The 21,264-nt window shown below is 32.4% G+C and overlaps 3 protein-coding genes across 3 annotated transcripts; 1 reads left to right on the top strand and 2 right to left on the bottom strand.

Annotated features, from left to right (window-relative positions):
* Nucleotides 1–2: 2 nt before the first annotated feature.
* LOC123710506 (acetyl-coenzyme A transporter 1) lies at nucleotides 3–6,714 on the top strand. The gene is made up of 8 exons (XM_045662504.1): nucleotides 3–304; nucleotides 394–621; nucleotides 922–1,211; nucleotides 1,755–2,109; nucleotides 2,517–2,636; nucleotides 3,235–3,417; nucleotides 4,119–4,340; nucleotides 4,707–6,714. The coding sequence occupies exons 2-8, from the start codon at nucleotides 412–414 to the stop codon at nucleotides 4,872–4,874; spliced, it is 1,548 nt and encodes a 515-aa protein (XP_045518460.1). The 5' UTR covers nucleotides 3–304; nucleotides 394–411; the 3' UTR covers nucleotides 4,875–6,714.
* Nucleotides 6,715–9,868: 3,154 nt separating this feature from the next.
* On the bottom strand, nucleotides 9,869–13,810 carry LOC123709782 (cationic amino acid transporter 4). The gene is made up of 6 exons (XM_045661322.1): nucleotides 13,563–13,810; nucleotides 13,110–13,358; nucleotides 11,989–12,968; nucleotides 11,456–11,672; nucleotides 10,933–11,094; nucleotides 9,869–10,725 (listed from the first exon to the last, which is right to left on the bottom strand). Exons 1-6 carry the CDS (start codon nucleotides 13,702–13,704, stop codon nucleotides 10,505–10,507), a joined length of 1,971 nt encoding a protein of 656 aa, XP_045517278.1. The 5' UTR covers nucleotides 13,705–13,810; the 3' UTR covers nucleotides 9,869–10,504.
* Nucleotides 13,811–16,935: 3,125 nt separating this feature from the next.
* Nucleotides 16,936–20,855, bottom strand: LOC123710177 (protein lap1). The gene has a single exon (XM_045661931.1). It carries the CDS (start codon nucleotides 20,669–20,671, stop codon nucleotides 17,945–17,947), a length of 2,727 nt encoding a protein of 908 aa, XP_045517887.1. The 5' UTR covers nucleotides 20,672–20,855; the 3' UTR covers nucleotides 16,936–17,944.
* Between the last annotated feature and the right edge of the window lie 409 nt (nucleotides 20,856–21,264).

The following is a 21,264-nucleotide window of genomic DNA, read 5'->3' as shown; positions in this document are numbered from 1 at the left end:
CCACGAATTTGATAGATCTGTTTGAATTCTGAAATATTATTCAAATTGCGATTTGATTTTAATTTTCAATTTCCTATATCAGTTATCAGTCAAATTTCAATTTCCAGTTGTATTGCGAACAATTGTGCTGGTTTTGCCGTGTCGTGTCGTTTTAATTGTTACGTGGTCTTTTTCAAGTGGTTAATGTAAATGGTTGATCATATTAAGTTTAAAGGCATTTGCTTGACCAAAAAATTCTATGTTTTTTGAATGTACTTTTGCAATAAAAATATTTTTCTCAAATTAAGCCATTGTGAATATTAAGGTAGAATGCACGAAACATACTTTTGAAATTAAAATATTTTTGTGTTGTAAAATCGCAGTTCCTAACGCACATTAAAACTTTTTTTGCAGGCTTTATTTGGCTCAATTATGTCTGTAACGAATCGAAAGAAACCTGCTGAGAAGGAGCAATTAATTGAAAATGGTGAATTAAATTCTCATGAGAGAAGTAACATAAAAGGTGATGAGTGGAATATAGCAGTACTATTATTCTTATATGCTCTACAAGGTATACCACTTGGTTTGGCTGGTGCAGTGCCTATGTTACTGCAAAATCGTGGCATTACATACACACAACAAGTAAGTAACTAATAAATGATAACTAATAACTAATAAAATGATTTATATTTTCAGGTTTTACTTATAACTGTTTACTGGATCCAGTAGGTCCAGTCATGAAGTATTGGTAATAAAATTATTTATGGACTGTGCAGTTTAATAGCATTTTTTAACCAACATTAATTTACTGCTGATACCCAAGGCATGTAAAAAAACACATTTGTAACACAATATATGAAATATAAGGCAGAAAAATCATTACATTTTTTATTTTTAAACATTAAATGTCAGCAAAATGTATGTGTATTATTGTATTTATAGGCTGAATTCAGTTTTGTCAATTGGCCATTTAGTGTAAAGTTACTGTGGGCTCCAGTTGTGGATGCACTATTTCTACCAAAATTTGGAAGACGGAAAACCTGGCTGGTACCAATACAATACCTTATAGGAATAGTGATGATAATAATGTCATTAAATATTACTGAATGGCTTGGATCAGAGGAAAAGGCTCCTACTATGACACTATTGACAATGTCTTTCTTATTTCTAAACTTCCTGGCTGCTACACAGGATATAGCAGTTGATGGTTGGGCCTTAACTATGCTTAAACGGTAAGAGATATTTCTAAAGAACATTTTAGAGTAACCACAATAAGCACACACACAGAATTCTGTGCACAGTGCTGTGTATCTTCAATGATTAATGAAATAAAATTTCTATAGTATTGCTATTTGTATCATTTAATGGGAACAATTTTATTTTAAAATGTAGCTGTAAAATTGCTTGTTTAATCTATGTAGTAATAAAAATATACTTCATTGCAATGTTCTATTGGTTGTGTGGGAAAACATTTATGTGTAGTAGGTGATCATATCATGAGATAGGTGATCTCCATTCTTATTTGAACCCATGTATATATGTTTCTGGCAATAATTAGGTATTAAGTATAGAACATCCTAAGCAAACAATGATTAATTTTGAATTTATCAATAGAAACCCAAGATTTAATTCAGAGGTACACTTTTTTATATTATACAAGTAATTGTATTTTATTCCTCACCTTGAAAGTAGATAAACAAAAGAAAGTATTATAATCCCTATTTAAGAATAACCATATAATACTTTTAACTAATGCTTTTTAATATGATTTCCAGATGTAATGTTGGACATGCATCCACTTGCAATACAGTGGGCCAAACTGCGGGTTTCTTTCTAGGTTATGTCCTATTTTTAGCCCTTGAATCGCCATACTTTTGCAATAAATACATTAGATATGAACCACAGGAGACTGGACTTGTGACATTAGCTAGTTTTTTGTTATTTTGGGGCTGGATATTTATTATAACAACAACATTCATAGCTATATTTAAGCATGAAAAGAATGAAGAAGTTAATATGTCAAGTGAAAGCAAAGGCGTTAAGGATATTGTGAATGCTTATCAACAGTTATATACAATTGTTAAGTTGCCAGCAGTGAGAACATTAGCACTTGTTTTGTTTACAGCAAAGGTAAAGCTTTATCGAAAATGTACTCTTAGTATTTTATTTTCTGACAAATTTTAACAACATTAGTTACAGCAAATTTGTGAAGATTTATATATTAAGTTAAGTATAAATTAATGTGACATCCCTATGCATTGTGTTTTTTGTGAGCCTGCAGGTGGGCCAAAAAAAGAGACTAGCTCAGCCCATAGACACCCATTTTGTTTGTGGTTCTTTATCTCAAGATACCAAAATAAGTGCAGATAAATTTCTTACATTAAAAATTTAGTCATCCATTTGTTAAATTTTTAGGTTCAGAGTTCAACTGCATTCATAAAAGTTTAAACAAAATAGGAGGCATGCTTTCATAGAAAATATGAAAACCTCTATAGTTAGTTTGAGCTGTATTGCTAGGTTTTTTTTATATTTTCCAGCTTGGTTTCTGCGCAAGTGATGCAGTATCAGGGTTAAAACTTGTTGAAGCTGGGGTGCCAAGAGAAGACCTGGCACTATTAGCTGTACCTTTGGTTCCTGTACAGATAATTATGCCTGTGGTAAGTACATTTGAGATGCAGAAATCATGAAATCAAATAGTAGATTTGTGTAAATCTTTATCATAATGTGAACACTAATTGTTTCAATAGAACACTGCCAAAAAAAAATTTCTTACTGCCGTATACGAATATATTACGAATCACGCTGCGATCAAGTTTTGTAAAAAAGTTATAAATAAAAAGCACTTGTAGGGTTGTCTGTCGGGACTAACCTTTCGTTTGAACATTAGAGACTGCCGATAAATATTTTTTAAATAATACATAATATTTTTTTATTTTATATACATGTGTCTTCACTACAACATCATGGAACATAACAATCTAGCCTAACTTAAGACTAATAAATAATTTTAAGTCTAACCTAATTTACTAAAAAGGATTGTTATCATGAGTAAGTGTCCCAATAACACTACTTATAATCTCTATTAAAGGGAAGACATTCTTGTATTCAAATTTTTTTCTTTCACTGTTTAGCACTTAATATTAAAGTACACTAACACTAATTACTAGTTCAAATGGTAAATACATAATTACAATAACTTTAACTTTGCATACAAATTAATTGTCAAACATTAATGTGATAATTTAATATTTTCAGATCCTAGCCAAACATACAACCGGTCCCCAACCACTTTCACTATGGCTTCGAGCATTTCCCCTTCGTCTCCTTGTGGGACCAATCGCCGCTGCACTGGTGGCCATTACCCCAAGCCTTTTGGGAAATTCTGGGCCATCTTACTTCTATCTTTTTATATTGATGTGTCTCTATGTATTTCACCAGGTCAGTATGTATTCCTAATATAAATAATGTTATTTTGTTTGAGTTTATATGTCTAATCTATAGTATTAATGATTTAGTAGATTAAACATGGCAGCTCTTAAACTCTGATTATTTAATTATTATAACGAAACACTGGGCACCAATGGAATCTTAGTCCAAAATCATGCTAAGTATATAAGTTAACATACATATAATGCCAAGATTCTGGTTCCATATGTGGAAGTTCACTTGATAGTCTTAAGTGTCCAAGCTTTTATTGTTAGGCTACTTTTTAATTTACGTCATTTATTAATTTTCCATGCATAGATATTTATACTATAAAATGATTAATTGGAAAGTATTATAAGCCTTTAACCACTACCATGAGGAACCAGCTACTCTCCGAAGTGTTTTCCGATCCAATTTGACTTAAAGTCCTGCTATTGCGAGCTTTCTGGCAATGTTAATGTCTATGCAGCACCATTTAACATCAAGTGAGCCTGCTGCCCGTTTGCCCCTTGTTCTAAAAATCCGCTGTACCACCATTCAAAAGATCTACTAAACGCAAATCGAAGGATAGTCGCGCGTATCTACTCGTACTATTCTAGAAGTGTTATTGTTGCAATCGCCGATTCAAATAAATTTAATAAAATAGGGGGTAGATTCAAAAAACCATCAAGAAAGCAAAAATATAATACAACGCGATAATTACTATATTTCAGACTTGCCTCTACTGTATGTTTGTGGCTGTAATGGCATTCTTCGCGAAAGTCTCGGACCCAACAGTTGGCGGCACTTATATGACGTTACTCAATACCGTGTCCAACCTTGGTACTAATTGGCCCAATACGTTGGCACTTTGGGCCGTTGATAGGTTGACGTATAAAACGTGTACGGCTGAGAATTTAAGTGATAATACTTGTTCGTCGGAGTTAGAAACTGAGGTAAATATGTTAATTTATTAAAACCTGTTTAATTATTCTGATTGTTTAAATACCCATAATAACAATCAGTAAAACTAATTAACCTAGTTTAAATCGAGTAAACTTTTCAATGTTTTTCTTCATTTCGCGTCTTAAAATAATATAATTAGTAAAGTTTTAATGAAACAGTTTGCAAGTTTCCTCATAAACAGGACATACATAATTATATATACTTGCATACAATACTAAATCTCACAAGTTGTTATTAAACTTCATAAATAGAATATAACTATGCAGGCCCGGGTGTAGATAAGAGAAATTGTAATATGTCATAGACGAGAAATGAGTGCCTCTAGAAATATTAAAATTAAAATTTATTCCCTTCAGGTATGCAAGACCAGCGGTGGTACGTGCAATGTACGCATGGATGGTTTCTATATAGAGACAGTGATATGCCTTATTATTGGTTTCCTTTGGCTCCAGTGGGGCCGAAGGACAATACAGCGCTTACAACGACTGCCGTCAAGCGCTTGGCAAATCGGACGGCATAGATAAGACTGATTAGTACAATTCACGCAAACTAGATGGCGCTGTAACAAAATGTTCTCGCTGTACAATAATACTTGAAAAATAACATGGTTTACCGTTTTATTAGATGGTCATGTGACACTAAATTATAGAATGACTAACAATAGTATTTACAGTAATTATTTCAACAAAAATGTATAAGCAACTTGGTCATAGAATTTAGCACTATCACTCTCTTTTATTTAAATATTTATATTCTCTAGTTTCGACGCCTTAAAGTTGTAAATGTCAATTGTCACATGACCTAGTAAATATAGCGGAACTAAATCGTTACTGAGTTATGTCAAAACTTTGCATCGTAATTATCTCATTACATGCTGAGAATGAAAAGCAGTCATAAGATCGCGCCATTTTTACTGTCATGTTGACATTATAAATGTCAAGAATCATGTTTAAGGTTACGTCCATTCAAGTATTGCATAGATAATTTATAGAGTAAGATCTAATCTCCTGTAAGTACGAATTTGAACATTTATCATAACTTCAAAAGCTACTTACTTAAATTAAATAACTAAATACAAATAAATTAATTTATAGAATAGTAATAAATGTTTATTTTATATATGGTTATATATTTTTAGTTAGAACGGTCGGGGATTTCCGTCACTCCTTTGTGTGTATCTTCCGTGGTAAATTGAATCGGTTGTGTTTTATATAATGATTATTTATTTTATTGGCAATAAGTTAATGACATACTGTCTTGTCTTATCATTCCATTAGCATAATACACTATCTCTTATCTAAATGCAAATGCGTAAGTCAACAATACTAGTAATAAAGCAATTACTTTGTTACGTTCAAAACGATCGAGACTTCAATCCTACAGAATATTAACAAATATTTGATAAAGAAAATGGCAATATTTTAATCATGTTAAAAGTTATCTTATACAGCTCAAAAGCACAAGCTTCATTTATAGGGCACAAGTTAATTATTTTAATTTCAATCTATCTGGTTATTTTACGTAGTACTTTTTAAACGGAAAATGATACGTAAAATTTATTCTAAAATATAGTCTATGGCAAATATGTTGGCAAGGGTTTTTTCATTCAAAAGAATAATAATTAATCTGTGGTATTTTGTCACTATACGTATACAGTAAGTATACCCGCGAATTTTTGGCCACGCAAAGTCTTGCCAGTTAATATTATTATATGTTTAACTGTTAATAAGTTAACGTTGATGAAATTAGTAAAATTTTGTGGAACAAGATCGGCGACGCATTCGTCCAATTGCTAGCGTGGAGCTTATAATAGATATGTCGTCAAATTATGAATATACTTATATTTTATATCTAACGATATTCTAAACGCGAACAATTGTGATCCGTAACATATTGTTCATTAGCCAATTGTACTACCTTAAAATTGTGAAATGGCAATGTTACGAATCAAAATTTTTGTCTTCGATTTGAATCTAAAATATTAAATCTGAATAAGATGCGATAAATTGTAAACCCTGTTATGGATCATAAGTTTGTAACGTTTTACAATATCGCAATATTGTAATGTAACACTGCTTATTATTTTACCGTGATATATTTAAAAATGCGTAAACCATAAATAATTCTTACCACTGTTTCACCTTAAATCGTAACCGACTTTGAAGCATTAATGCATACTTCTAATTCTGTTTATCAATCGGTAAAAGCTCAGTCTCCAAGGTATTTTACCTATCAACTTGATATTATTACTATAGTTATTGATATTCTCGTACAATAATGCAATTACTAAATCTATTAAATAGATTTTTCTATGATAACTTCTAGCTAATTTATTCATAAATAATTCAGTAAGTATTAAGTTGTATATAGTGTATGTATAATATATGCGTATGTATAACTCCAAATAAAGTACATAATGAATTGATTTAGTCTTTATATGAAACCCTTTACCTATTTAGTTTCAGTTGCCTAATTTGACTTACTACTAATAAGACTTATTAGGTTAACGTTAAGCGACACCTTCATTCTACGGATACAATCACTGTTATAACATCATACCCTAAAAAGCGCTAACGAAGTTATTCCGGCCACTTCGACCTCAGCCACTGGAACCTTCGAGCCAGTGTTAGACTGTTTGAGAATCCTCCTTTTCGGTTGGAGGAACGGCTAACACATACATTTCAAGGAATCGTCAACAATATATTTATATCGCGTAATCAAAGACATCCTTATTTATAAAAACTATATCAGTTTAATTGCATTCTTTTAACCAAAAGACTAGTCTCTTTTTTGTGAAAAATTTCGGATGAGGACTTAATCGATCGATTTGACACGAAGATACATTTTAGCGCGCAATAATAGTTACAGTTAGTAAACTACAACATGAAACATAAGGCACACAGGTGGCAGCTGCAACATGGCTAGAAGCTTTTTACTTGTTCGTCTCAAACAATGTGTCCTTGAAAATGAACACAGGTTTGGAGTGACGCAATTATGGATGTCTAATCCTAGTTGTACGATTAGAAATATTTTCAGTTTAGGACAAAGCTCAGTAGATCGCAATTGCTGTTTCCACTTTTACCACCAGCGTGCCTTTAGACATGTTATTATCATATAAGAGGCAATGAAAAAAAAAATTGCGATTACACTTTATTTACACATCTTATAGTTAAAATATAACAACATATTTAATTAATAGATTTTTATTACACTTCTATAAATGTTTATTAATATAAGAATTTAATTAAGTAGAACATATACAGAACAAGATATAATAATATATTAATCATTAATTATTTTTTTATGTGGAAGAAAATTATTTTGTGCGTGGACCTCTCAGGTACACTGTATGTTTTGTTACATTCTCGTTAGTTTAATCGGCTTCAAACGTATTTAACTGTTGTAAATATTCAACTTTTTTTATGTCATAACAACTAAATAAAAACACGTTTCTGTCTGATAATAGGAAAAATAGTCTTAACTTGTAGGAAAAAACACGATCAGAAAATATGAACATATTTATAGAATATTTAACCTTAAATAAAGTGTTATAAGAATGCATCGTTAATAAATATTCCTTTAACGGATATAAACGCGAATATATTACATTATTTACATGACTCGGCGTCTTCTCGCTAACACGATAGTCGCCATGTCGAGTTATGTCAAGACGATCTAATTGCGCCGTTTTAACTAAAACACTTAGTTAAAAGAGACCAATTATGATAAATAAGATTTTATGCATAAATCCTCTCATATATTTGGATTTTCTATTTAAGCGTTATACTTAGTCTGGCCATAAATACAATTGAAAATTAACAAAATATTACATTTGAATTTAGAATCTGTCATTTTTATATCATTATTCATTGGGTTTTCTCATTTTGGCGCCAATACATGGTACAATATTTTGCGATATTAAAATGAAGTGTGGTGATAAAGAGAACTGATTCGCTGTGATTGCATTACATACAGTAAGAAAAAGGTAGTCAAAGCAGTAAGGGAAATAATTCGAAAAAATAATTTTCGAAAGCAAAAGATTTTATCTCGGGAGATGAAGATAACTCCTAGAACCATGTCGCGTATTTTAAAAGATGACTTAGGACTTGTAGCCTATAAGAGACCTACTAGTCATTTCCCAACAGATGATAGTTTGGAGTCCCTAACACAATCCGTACGATTGGCAGTGAAGAATTTCCCATGGAACGAGTGCGTGCGATTGATATCTGACCTCAACGTTTAAAGGGCTGTATTGCAGGCAATGGAGACCACTTCGAATCAGCTTTTTATATTTATGTATACAACTAACACACTGGAAAAGTAATAAATTTTATTTGTAATACATTTTTTTTACTTTGTTTCAGTATTTATGGCTAGACCAGGTTATATATATATATATAATCTCACAGTTGCTCTATATCTATAGTTTTAGTTACGAGTAGATAATTACCCAAATTCATTAAAAATAATATTTATTATACATTACTTACCTACATTAACAACAACAAGGTAAACTACATCATGAATGTGCGTAAGAATATTTTTGTGCTAAATACACGTAACGTACAATTTCCACGAAATATCGTAACTAAACCTATGATTACTTCAAAAAGCGCTAGACATATAAAAATGTATTATATTTTATATAGATTTTACTAGTAGATTTTATATTCAGTTTATAACTTTTAAGTTGAGACGCGACTTAAGCGCGGCAGTAAAGTAGCTACAGTGGTAAGATTTGGTTCCATAAAGATAACCCGAGCAACTTAGATGTGTTGCCATCCTTTTTACCCAGACAAGATGCACATTATATAACTGAAGATTTTATGGCTGTTGAATTGCTATGTTACATATTTTAAGTATCAAAATCCTTTAAATAATATTGTCATGCGTATCACTTAAAGGTAATTGACGCTTTCTGCTGTATCTGAAAGAAGTCTATCTTGATAATAAACACCACGAACTGCCATCTCGACAAATCGATTTTCTTACAAGATATAATCAGCTAAGTTCAAGTTTCTAGAACTTTTTACTTGAAATAGGGTGAAATTAAACTGATATATATATCAATATGGAATAATAATACCTGACGTCTTTTTAATTTTAAAAAAGAATTTAAATTAATAATATTATTCAAAGTAAATGTGTTTTAATATAATTTAAACTGAACTCTCTAATACATGGGCAACACTGAAAATGTTTAGAATTGGCCAGTTAGAAACATTGCTAATAATTTTTTTTTTTGAATTGCAAATTTAGAAATATTTGGTAACCTAATGTAGTATATATTGCATTCATTTGTCATTTGTTTTTGTGAATTGGCGGCAAATCTAAAACTGTGAAAATGAACCTAACGCGAGAAAATTTTCGGTCAATGATTTATTATGACTCGTTGTGGGCTTACTCAACAACAAAGCTATAAAAAGCTGCGATATAGCATTTCTTAATGAAGCCCCATCTCGTGCCAATATTTCCAATTGGTTTAACGAGTTTAAGCGTGGACGTAGCAATCCCAATGATGATGCGCGTGAGGGACGTCCTTTAACAGCGACTACTAAAGATAACATCAGTGCTGTGCGATGTGCGACCCATGATAGAGGAAGATAAGAGAGTGATCCATCAGCAGATACGGGCAAGCCTGGGCATTGGTGTGAATAAAGGTCAAAAATATTACACAAACATTTAGGCGTCAGGAAGCTTTGTACCAGATGGATTCCCCATACTTTAACCGACGACCAAAAATGCCTTCGTATGGACTGGTGTATATTTGACTATGGCAGGCGTCGAGATGTGAATGAGTCATCCGCCATACTGTCCTGACCTGGACCCTGTGACTCATTTATACTCAAGAAAAGAAAAAAAAATTCGAGATATTAGCTTTACGAGCCCTACAGATGCGGTGAAAGCGTACGAAAATGCCATAGAAGAGACCCCTAAGGAAGAATGGGCCCACTACTTTTCTCAGTGTTTCCATCGAATGCGACGATGTGAAGAGAGGAACGAAGATGTCTTCGAAAAACAATAAAAGTATTGGCAACTTTCTACATGAAGCTGTTTTTCATTTTCTAAAGATTTTCAGTGTTACCTAGATACCAAACTAATGAAATCCTGGTCTCAATTTGAAATCCCAACCAGTTTCAACGTCCATTTAAAATCACGGCTCCCGTCTTGCGAGTTCGTCGTCACAAATAATTGGTTTGCGGTCGTCACTGCGGCTGCCTCGTCCTAATCTGCCCACACGCCGGGCTAAAGTGCTTGTTTTGTCCACTGCGCCCCAACCAGTATGGTTTCCGCTATAGGAGCGAGATAAAAGACCGGTCACACCCTCGCCTAGTTTGCTGTGATGGATTCCGTACAAGAAGTATAGTAGGAGACCTGAAAATTTATGACGTTTTTATGTATTGAATTATTTTAAAATAAAATTATTTATTTATTTCAAATAATAATACGTAATAGAGGGCGCTACACATAACTACAGCCAACCAAGTTTCTTTAAAAATTTACGAGAAGTTGTTATAAGTTCTGTTAACTTTATTCTACAACGTCCTGGTTTGCGGTGCTAAATAAAGCGTATAATCTTACCAATTGTCATCCAGATAGCGAATCTCGCCCAAGTTAGAATGTTAAGGTTTATCATAAGTTCAACGTTGAGCATGACACTGGCGGCTGGTAGAAGCGGGACATATGGCACCCGGAATGGTAGACGAATTGGACTCTGTTGATGGGCCCAAATAATGAAGAGGCCTAGAATAGGTTTGTTTAAATAAATTTGATGTAAAAAAATATACATATTTACATTTAATAACCTTGAACAAATTAAGCGTTGTCATCTTCAAAAAATATGTAGGTACGGGGTTTTGATGAGAATTTTAAAGAATAAAACGTAATATAGAGTTCTCCAGTCTTAATACATTTCCCATTATCTTGATTAATGTGCATCGATACTGGGGGTAAGAATCAGAAACGAAACTAAGCATTCTGTATGCTACATACTCGTAGTATGTAAATATGTCTCCCGTGCGTCAAAATGTTTTTAGTCATACGGGAGTCGTAGTTCTCGCAGTCTCGTTTCTGAATCTCACTTTCATTCAGATTGTAAACTTACATCCAATTATAATTAGGCTCAGCACAACATCGGGTATTATTGTCCACATCACTAATTTATGTTCAGCGAGACGATTATGGGCGCTTAGTATGGCAGTAGCAACAGTGAACACATAGACACAGCTGGTAACTGCAGTGCCAGGAGATCTGCCCCCTACTAGTGGTTCCAGCCAGGCATATTGTGGTCGGAGACGGCCAACTGTTAGTGCTTCGAACATCTAGAGTGAAGTTCCATTGAGAGATTGAGAGATTAATAACTTTTTATTCGATTACCAATTATTTTAACTATCTATTGTATTATTTATATTATATATCTATTTTAACTAACTATATATTGTTATTACAAATTGTTTCAAGCTCCCCAATAGGTGATGTGATTATGGATAAGGACAAACGACACGAAACTGTTATTATTTTGTGTCTTGCCCACGACCTCCAACTTATACGCTACACATTTAATCAAGCCATATTTTGTAGTATTGATAAAGCTATATTTTATATAATGTATAGTAATAGTAGATATAATTGGTATACCTCTGATGAAGAAGATCCAGCATCTGTTCCAGGCGTTCCCGTTGCCGAACTGTCTTCACGATCTCCTGGAGATTCTAGTTGAGGAATACCGAAGTCTTTGTCTTCAGTTGGAGGTGCTGGTCTATATCGAAGGATTATAACAGCAGCACTCACTATAGTGTACGCTAATAATGTACCAATAGACATAAACTCTACAAGTTTCTCTAAATCAAACAGAAGAGCAATCAAAGCAGATGAGATTCCTGATATAATAAGGTTGGAAACTGGTATTTGCGATTTGTTACTCATATCGCTAAGAAAACCGAACAACAAACCATCAGCCGACATCGCATAGAGACATCGAGGTAGGGAAAACAGAGATCCTAATAACGTGGTGGTCATTCCGCAAATGGCGCCAACAGCCACTGCATATTTAGCCCAATTAGCATGAACGGCTTCAAAAGCTTTTGGCAAGGCGGCATCAACGTCAATTTGTGTATAGGGTACCATAAGTGTAAGAGCAAGGGCAACAAGAATGTACCCGATGCCAACTACACCCATAGATAAAATAGTAGCTGTCGGAATGGATCGAGTGGGATCTTTTGCCTCTTCACTAGACGCTGAAATGCTATCGAAACCGACAAATGCATAGAAACAAGTAGCAGCACCGGTTAGAACTCCACTTATACCATATGGCATGAAACCACCGTGAATGTCAGACCAGTTGCTAAGATCTGCGTAGAAGAAACCTAGGAAAATAACAAGAGATATGACAATGAGATTTAAGATAGTCAGACCGTTATTTATATACGCTGATGTTTTTACGCCTACGGCGAGAATAAGGGAAGCTATGATACAAATAAGAAATGCTAAAATATCGGGATATTTGCTTAAAAGAGTTTCGTGTAGCTCGCCCGTCACTGATGTTGTAGCGTTACTAATGGCTCCGTGTAATAGAGCGTCAAGGTAACCCGATGAAGCCCGAGCGACTGAAGCAGCACCTGAAATGGAATCATTATGTGGTCAACATTAGGCCAAATTTGGAGCTAATTAAACTGAAACATCAGCCATAAAATTATTTACATGTCGTAATAATCGTATTACAAATATTATATTCTATAATTCCAATGAATAAAACTTACCAATCATGTATTCAAGCACAATGTTCCATCCAATAATAAAGGCCCAAAATTCTCCAATGCTAACATACGTATATGCGTAAGCACTCCCCGCTCTAGGTATCCTAGTTCCAAATTCCGCGTAACAAAGAGCAGCTAGTGTCGAAGTTATACCAGCTAAAAGAAAACTGAGCGCAGTCGCTGGCCCTGCCATGTTCTTTGCTACTGTTCCTGTTAAAACGTAAATTCCAGCTCCTACCATATGTCCAATACCTGAAATTTGAACAGAAATAAGCATGAATATGCATAGATATTCTATGGATTAAAATTTCAGTGCCAGATGAAGCAAAGCGCAACTATGTATTTTATAGCAAAGGGTAACTACAACATATATACAATACTCCTTAGCTATTGGCGTTTTGAGTAGGGACTTAAGGTAATAGGAAGTAGATGTTATTTGATGTGTTGTTTGCTTACCTAATAAGGTGATATCAAACGTAGTGAGACATCTGTTCAGAGGTGTATCTAGGCAATCTCCATACAGAGGCTTACGTCTGTTCATTTTGTGACAAAATCCTGATAGGACATGACCCAGGATTTTATGCCTGGCGCCCGGCATTATAGCTTAATAGAACTCACAATTGGTCCTAGAGCCGATATTAGGTACGCGAGCACTCGATATCTTTTTTCCTAAATGTAAAGAGATTTTCAGTGACCAGCTGACGTTTGTAATGGTTCCTGGAAGAGTAGAAAATATCTTCGGCGCGCGCACTCGATCGATAGCTTATACCAAAGCAACAAACTTGTACATGGGCTATAGCTATCGAAATTCCTCTAACTTGGTACGATGTGGAATTTCTATCATTTTAAAGAATGTATTTTAGAAGACAACTTGAATTGGATTCTTGTAAATAGGGCGACATTTACATAACTACCTATAATATCCAAAATCATCAAGTTATTTAGAACTCAAAATTAAAATAAAATAATTACTATTTTTCTAATATTTAGTATTAGTATTTTTTAATCAAGCTCATACATTTCTAAGCGAGAAAAATAATGTAACGAGCCTTATTAGCGTAGGTACACGAAGAAATTTGGAGAAATTCAATTTTTGGAGAAAAATAATATTTTTATGTAAACAAAGTGTGCAATAGAATTTAACAGCCAAAATTTGTGTCATATGCTAATTGTTAACATAGATAGGTAAGATTTTAAGTACTATGTGCTGACCTATTACGAAATGATATACCTGAATCATATTTCGACTTAATAATTTATCTTAATTTTAATATCGCTTAGTAGTCTATATGGTGATAAGATAACTGTTTCTGATAGTGTTACAGACGGTTGGGGCTGTTTTACTTGCCTTAAAAAGTTATCAACGTCACAGACGCAGGCATGTGCCCATACATACATAATCTAAATTATCGTTAGAAGTATAAAAATAAGAACTATGTAAATAGTTTAATTTATAATAAATAAAGCAAATAACGAGATTTTTTTTCGATCTTACATAAAATACAGGTAATTAAAACTAAAAACGCGATCTCACCTCAACCTAGTCTCTTTGTAATACCTGTTGCTCGTTATTACTTAGTAACAAATCGTTAGCTGATGACCTAAAATCGCTGAACTAATTTTATGAACAAGCAAATTGGGTGTGCCGCTGAAAAATATAACATTTTATCGCAAGTCTGGAACCAACTTTATTACTTATTCCACAACCCGTTTATATTATTATTTGTAAAATTAATAACAATCATAACTGTACGAAGATTCTTTATTACATCGTTAATTTGATTTGGTGGTATTTAACTCTTCATGTGGCCTGCAATATAACCTGTACGACTGTAATTAAAATTATTTTAATCAAATGGTGGACACGAAATGCAGAAGCTTGACGTGATTTACGCTTTATTTCTTAAAACCAAATCAATTTTGTTCAAGAGATCAAGGTCCTGTTCATTAGTATAAGACTGTTTCTATTTACTCTCTATGCTATTAGTCTGTATTTTTTCAGGGATTGTGATAATAAAAAACATGTTCTATTTAAAACACTTTATTGTGACCCTACAAATCCAATTAAACTATACGACATTTTATAAACTGTTAATAATTTACGTAAAATAAGAATAAACTTTATTCTTAGCTACCAATTTTCTGATTTTCCAATCGGACTACATCCGATTTTCTAGTTTTTGGTATTCACCTACAGGACAAATATTTAACTAACTGTTCTCATCGCAACAATCCTAGATTCGTAGTGATTTTGATTTATACAAGTGCGTAACTATGAATTTTTACAAAACCATTGGCTTGTGATACAAACTGCTTAACAAATTACTAGGCGTATATGGAAAAGCGGGTCAAATAGTTAATAGAAAATGGCGGACCGAGTTTTTATACAAAATAACCAAGATTACATTAAAGAAAGTTGGCCTCTTAGCTTCCACATACACACCTAGTTTGTCAAATATTTTTAAATATTACATTTACAATACAATTATAATTGTGCTTTATACTATAATATAATTTATGTTGTCGACACAATACGTATTTTATGATTTTGTACGTTAGTGATGTCCCTGTAGTTAATATAATAAGTTCAGAAATTAATAATCTTCATAAATTATAATTCATTAACTTTTTATATGGCTGCTAAATAAAATACTTTTCAACAATAAAATAAAATATTACACAGTAGGTACTTATAAGACTACTTGCAATATTACATTACATTTACAAAAAATTCGTTAAAACTATATTAAAAATACACATTGGTAATAAAGCAGTCGGTTACTATTTTAGATTTAAATTCGCTAACAGTTATTGCCAACTATGAACTATAACGATTTTAATTCTTTTATATGCAACCATGAGGTTATCGTCAATAATTTTAAAAAATTCAAGTGAATAACGTGGAAAATGTAAAAAATTGGTAAAAAAATGTAAGTGGGCGGAAATATACTGGACGATAATTTAAGAAGTTAACAAGTAGGCATTATAGTATGTAAAAAAATAGTAAAAATAATTCGTATTAACTTATAGTAATTAGTATTATGTGCTAAATAGATGAAGACAAACATAAAAAAATATTAATTCACAGAGTACAACATTATACTTCATAATATTATGCATTGTGATTTATTATGGATCTATATAAATGATATGTTTAGTGTTTATGTTTTCAGTCTTTAGGAGCTGTGACAATGAATATTTATATCTTATAAACATAACACGGGATAGACAAATAAGAATAAATAATAGCCTTTAATCGAATTTTTACTGAAACCTTAAGATCACTATTGTGGTAGGATTGCGGTTGAATAATATATCCTTCTACTCTTATTTATCTGTTCCGTGAATAATAACGAGTTGAAATTAACTTCATATCAATAGGATAACAATGAATTTGTTATATTTCCTTGCCACTGAATGAATTTACATGTAAAACTGCGTATTAAAAAGACGATGGTAGACCATAACGACGAATTTCATACATCATAAATTTACAATTGCGTAATTTCAAAATAATACAAAAATATTAGCGTGTCAAAGTATTCATTAAAAAAAACTTATTCATTCGGAACTTCAATAATATTTTTTTCGGTAAGTAAATAAATTATTAATCCGGAAAGAAATTGCTCTAAAATTTCTTTTTTACTTTTTCGTATTGGTAGTTGAATTGACTAGATGGTAGAAATATATGAAAAATACAGTTCACTTTAAAATAATAAGTATTATCTTTTTTGTAATTAAAAATACTTGTTTTGCATCTTGCCAAAATTTCAAAAATAATAATGTTAAAAAGTGCTTGAACTAAATAAAATATACGTTTTGAAAAAGATAATATAAAAATACATTTTCCATACAAAAAAAGCCTGATAAAAACGACTGCTTATTTTTGTTATATCACATAATAATACTGCAGGCGATTAAAATTGATAAATAGTAATGTAAGAGTAAGTAACATATTACAGCAATTATACACAAGCTGAATAAGGAAATATTAAATAATTCTAAAAAATCATATATGTAACAGTGGAGGAAAAAAGTTTTCGTGATATGAAGTATGGTACCAAATAAGATTTGATTGAACTTACAGCTATAAAATTACTGGAAATTTGAGCACCTTTCCAATAATTGTAGAATAAAATAGCAAATGGGGATTTCAATATCAAATATTTTAAAATAACATACATATATTTTATGTAACATCATTGTAATATATCTATTATACAATAGTAATAGTGTTTTATAAAAGTGGTATAAAATGTTTTGGCATTTTATAGTTGAGCAGGCAAAATTAAGAAATAGTAACAGTAAAATACGCGAAAATTTTTTGTTGTGTGCATATTTATTTTTAAATCACCTTGGACATATGCATATAATATATAACACCTAAAATGCAGTAAAATAAAATTTAATTTTACTTGTATTATTATATTTAAATTGTCATGGATTGTTAAATTGCAACTCTATTAATATTATATCAAACTACATTTTTTTTCTTCAAATTACTACATTAATGGATAAAACAACAAGTTATGTCACTTACAATTTATTGATAATTTTAACTTCAATTTTAAAATTATTAATTTTCTCAACAATATGATGAAACAACATAGTTGATACACATTGTACTTTAGAAGTACCTATATTTTTATCCTTTTCGTTTAAACTATTTCCATAAAAATAATTTCAATAACAAACCAGTGTTCCATACCGTAGCACCTTACAATATTTAAATATTAATTTCATACAACATATCACAATTAATTAATTGTTTTTCCTAAATTAAGGATAAATATACCAAGAGACTAGTAGTGCCTTTTATGCCACTGGCATGCGTATGGCTATTCACCAGTTCCATTAAAATACTGAGCATGTTTTGTATATGGTGCTGCTATATGATAAGGTGGTGGCTGGCCTCGCATATACCCTCCATCAGGCCCACTAGGGCTGTGTCTACTAATTATATTTGGTTCAGTAGAGGAAGCCGGTATTGCTTCATATAAATCATACATATTTTGAGGAAGCATTGGCTGTAAATGACCAAAGCTACCATCATCAGATACCAAAGGCGTATTTGTCATACGATAGGGGTTTGTGTCATTTGTATGTCCAGTTGGAGAATAGAGTTCAGGTGATTGTGTAGCAACATATGTTGGGCTAGACGATGATAAATCATACATATTAGCATTAGCCGAGGATGCTGTATGCATAGCTGTAGTAAAATGTAAGTCTTCTCTAGGGCTGGAACGGACATTATTATAATGACTTATATTAGGCATTGTTGATGAGCTTACAATTTGACTCACAGTATGTAACCGAGGGCTTGGTAGTTGCCGAATAACATTAGGGTGGTAGTTAAAAACATCATAATTTTTACGCCCAAATAGTTTTTCTCTTGCAGATGAATATGTTTCTCCCCGATATGTTGATTCATGAAAACTTTCGTCAGTTCTACCATAACATGTATCTTTTGTACTGTATATTGGATCACACCCAAGATTGTTGTCCACCATACATCTTGGATCATATGATGTATCCCTGAAATGTGATGCTAACAAAGCTTCATCAGCACAATGCCTATCTTGTGAGCTAAGGCTTAATCTCTGCATTTGTTCACAAGATTCTTCAGGGCAATTTCTATAGCTATCTTCACAATTCGGTGGAAAACTTTCGTGTTCTAAATAATTACTGTGTTGGACTTGACAACTGGGGCTCCGACTTGGATCTTGCCGTATGTACTTGTCATTTTGACTAAAGCTATAGTGAGTAGGGGCCAATGAATAAGTAGAAGAATCATCTTTATAATTATTGACCTCACTTACTTGATTCTCAGAGTATAATGCATGGTCTACACTTTTATATGTTTTATCTTGTTCTTGTGCAAGATCTAAGGGCTTGTCATAATTATTGTCAATAGGAAGATTATCATAAACAGACACATTCATAGGATCTTGATTTGTAGGATTTGTATTGTCTTTGCCTGAAGTGCTTATTTCTTGTTTTTGATTGTCAGTAGCAAATCTCTGCTGCAAGGTTGGTGTTATTTTTGCAGCTTTGATATGAACAGGGTTTTGCAATGGGGCAACATCTTGAGCTCCATCTTTGTGAATGTTTCTAGCATGTTTTGCCATAGCTCTAAGTTCTTTTGGATAGGGAGTTGGTGCACGTCGCAATTGTCCACCCTTTTCTGGAACTTTTACAGTGGGCTTCATATCAACAAAACTGATGTGTCTAACTGAATTTTGTGCATCACCTGTTTCAGGCTTCTCTTTTTCTATCTTTATCTCAATAGGTTCCAAGGAAACTTGTGGAAAAAGATAGCAGGATAGGACTTGTTCATAGGTATGAGAATCCACCTCTGAGTGCATGGGTACCAATGGCTTACTTTGATTTTCAGAGAGCCAAAGAGCAACTAAATTTTCACAATTCAGTAAAGACTGTGGTAAAAAACTAAGAGAATTTCTCACCAAATTGAGAACTCTTAATGAGGTCAAGTGACCAACTTCAGGTGGTACTTTAGTTAATTTGTTTGCTCTTAGTGATAGTACAGATAATTTGCTGCAGCTCCCTATTTCAGAAGGGATAAATCTTAACATGTTTTCATCTACATTGAGATATTGTAACTTCCTTAGAAGTCCAATTGATGATGGAAGGTTATCTAAGTAATTACACATCAACATAAGTTCTTCTAAGTTCTTTAGCTGTCCTATACTTTCTGGAATGGAATATAGTCTGTTATTATCTAATTTTAATGATGTCAAATTACTGAGTTTACCTATGGTATCTGGTAAATGAGTCAAGTTATTTATTGATAAACATAAGTCTTGCAATTGTGTACAGTAACCAATCTCTGGAGCCAATTCATCTATCATATTATTACTAGCTTCCAAATGCACTAAATTCTCTAAAGGTCTTATAACAGATGTTATGCTTGTAAAGCTATTGCCGTCAATCCATAATTCCTTCAATTTTAAGAATCTTCCAATAACCTCAGGGAACTGTTGGAATTCATTTTGTCCAATGTCTAATCTTAATAATTCTGTGGATCTAGACAAAGACTTCGGCAATATCATTAAATAATTATCTCTAAGCTCTAGAATACGCAAATGTGCAAGTCGTCCAAAATTTCCAGGAAGATATTCAAGGTATGTGTCATTAAGGTACAATTCCTGTAAGGCTATAAGATTAGTGATAGTATCAGGCAACTTTTCTAATGGATTGACACTAAGATCTAAAAATAATAAATGTTTGAGTGCCTTCATGCTGTCAGGAATGGAAGCTAAGGTATTTCTGTTAATATTCAGATATTGTAAATTAACTAATGAAGAAATGGCTGATGGTATTGCTTGTAACTCATTATCACTTAGATCTAAATACTTTAAGCCATGGCACATGAATAATTGTCGTGGTAACTCCGTGATACGATTACACTGGCATAACAATTTTTCCAAAGTTCTCTCGTAAATAAAAACGTCTGTGGGTACATCTGTCAAGGACTGATGAGAATAATCTAATTCTACTATGTCTTCAACACCAGGCCTCACACAACATAAAAAATTGAAAGGCATTTTAAAGGAACACTTCACTATCTTGTACTTAACTGCACCTTGTTATAAATAAATCACATTCCTCTGATTTTTATACTTTTCTAATAGTGAAGAACTGCACAAATAATATAAATAACGATGTTTTAATTCATAACCCTGTTTCTTCAGTAACAAGAAATAACTAGCAAAAACATAAAACATAAAAATTTCTGTAAGCTATCACTGTAGTGTGACCATCTACTACGACCAATCTACTGCTTGTGGAGGTTAAAAGCTGCTGAATTCTACCAAAAGGGAACGAGAAAATACTAAAAATCTATTATATTTTTTTTGTATCGTGTTACAACGTAAAAACATGAAAGTTTTCTTGATTAAACTCTTCAAGAATAAAAATTATAAAGAAACCACCAATAATTGACGAAACAATTTTTTTTTTTTAAATTCTACAAAAAAATAATTAAAACAATAATAAACTTAAGATTCTTCATCTTTATGTTTGTAACATTGTCATAAAGCTCTTGAGTCCATTAACTTGATCATACTTCCGTCAGAATCAAATCTGCTACTTTCTTCTTCCAGTTATTGCAGTAACTTAGGAAAATATTCTTTCTGCT

The sequence above is a fragment of the Pieris brassicae genome, chromosome 5 (assembly GCF_905147105.1).
Source record: "Pieris brassicae chromosome 5, ilPieBrab1.1, whole genome shotgun sequence".
NCBI classification, from domain to species: Eukaryota; Metazoa; Arthropoda; class Insecta; order Lepidoptera; family Pieridae; genus Pieris; species Pieris brassicae.
Note: the sequence above shows the minus strand (reverse complement) of the source record. Positions and strands in the feature narration are given on the sequence as shown.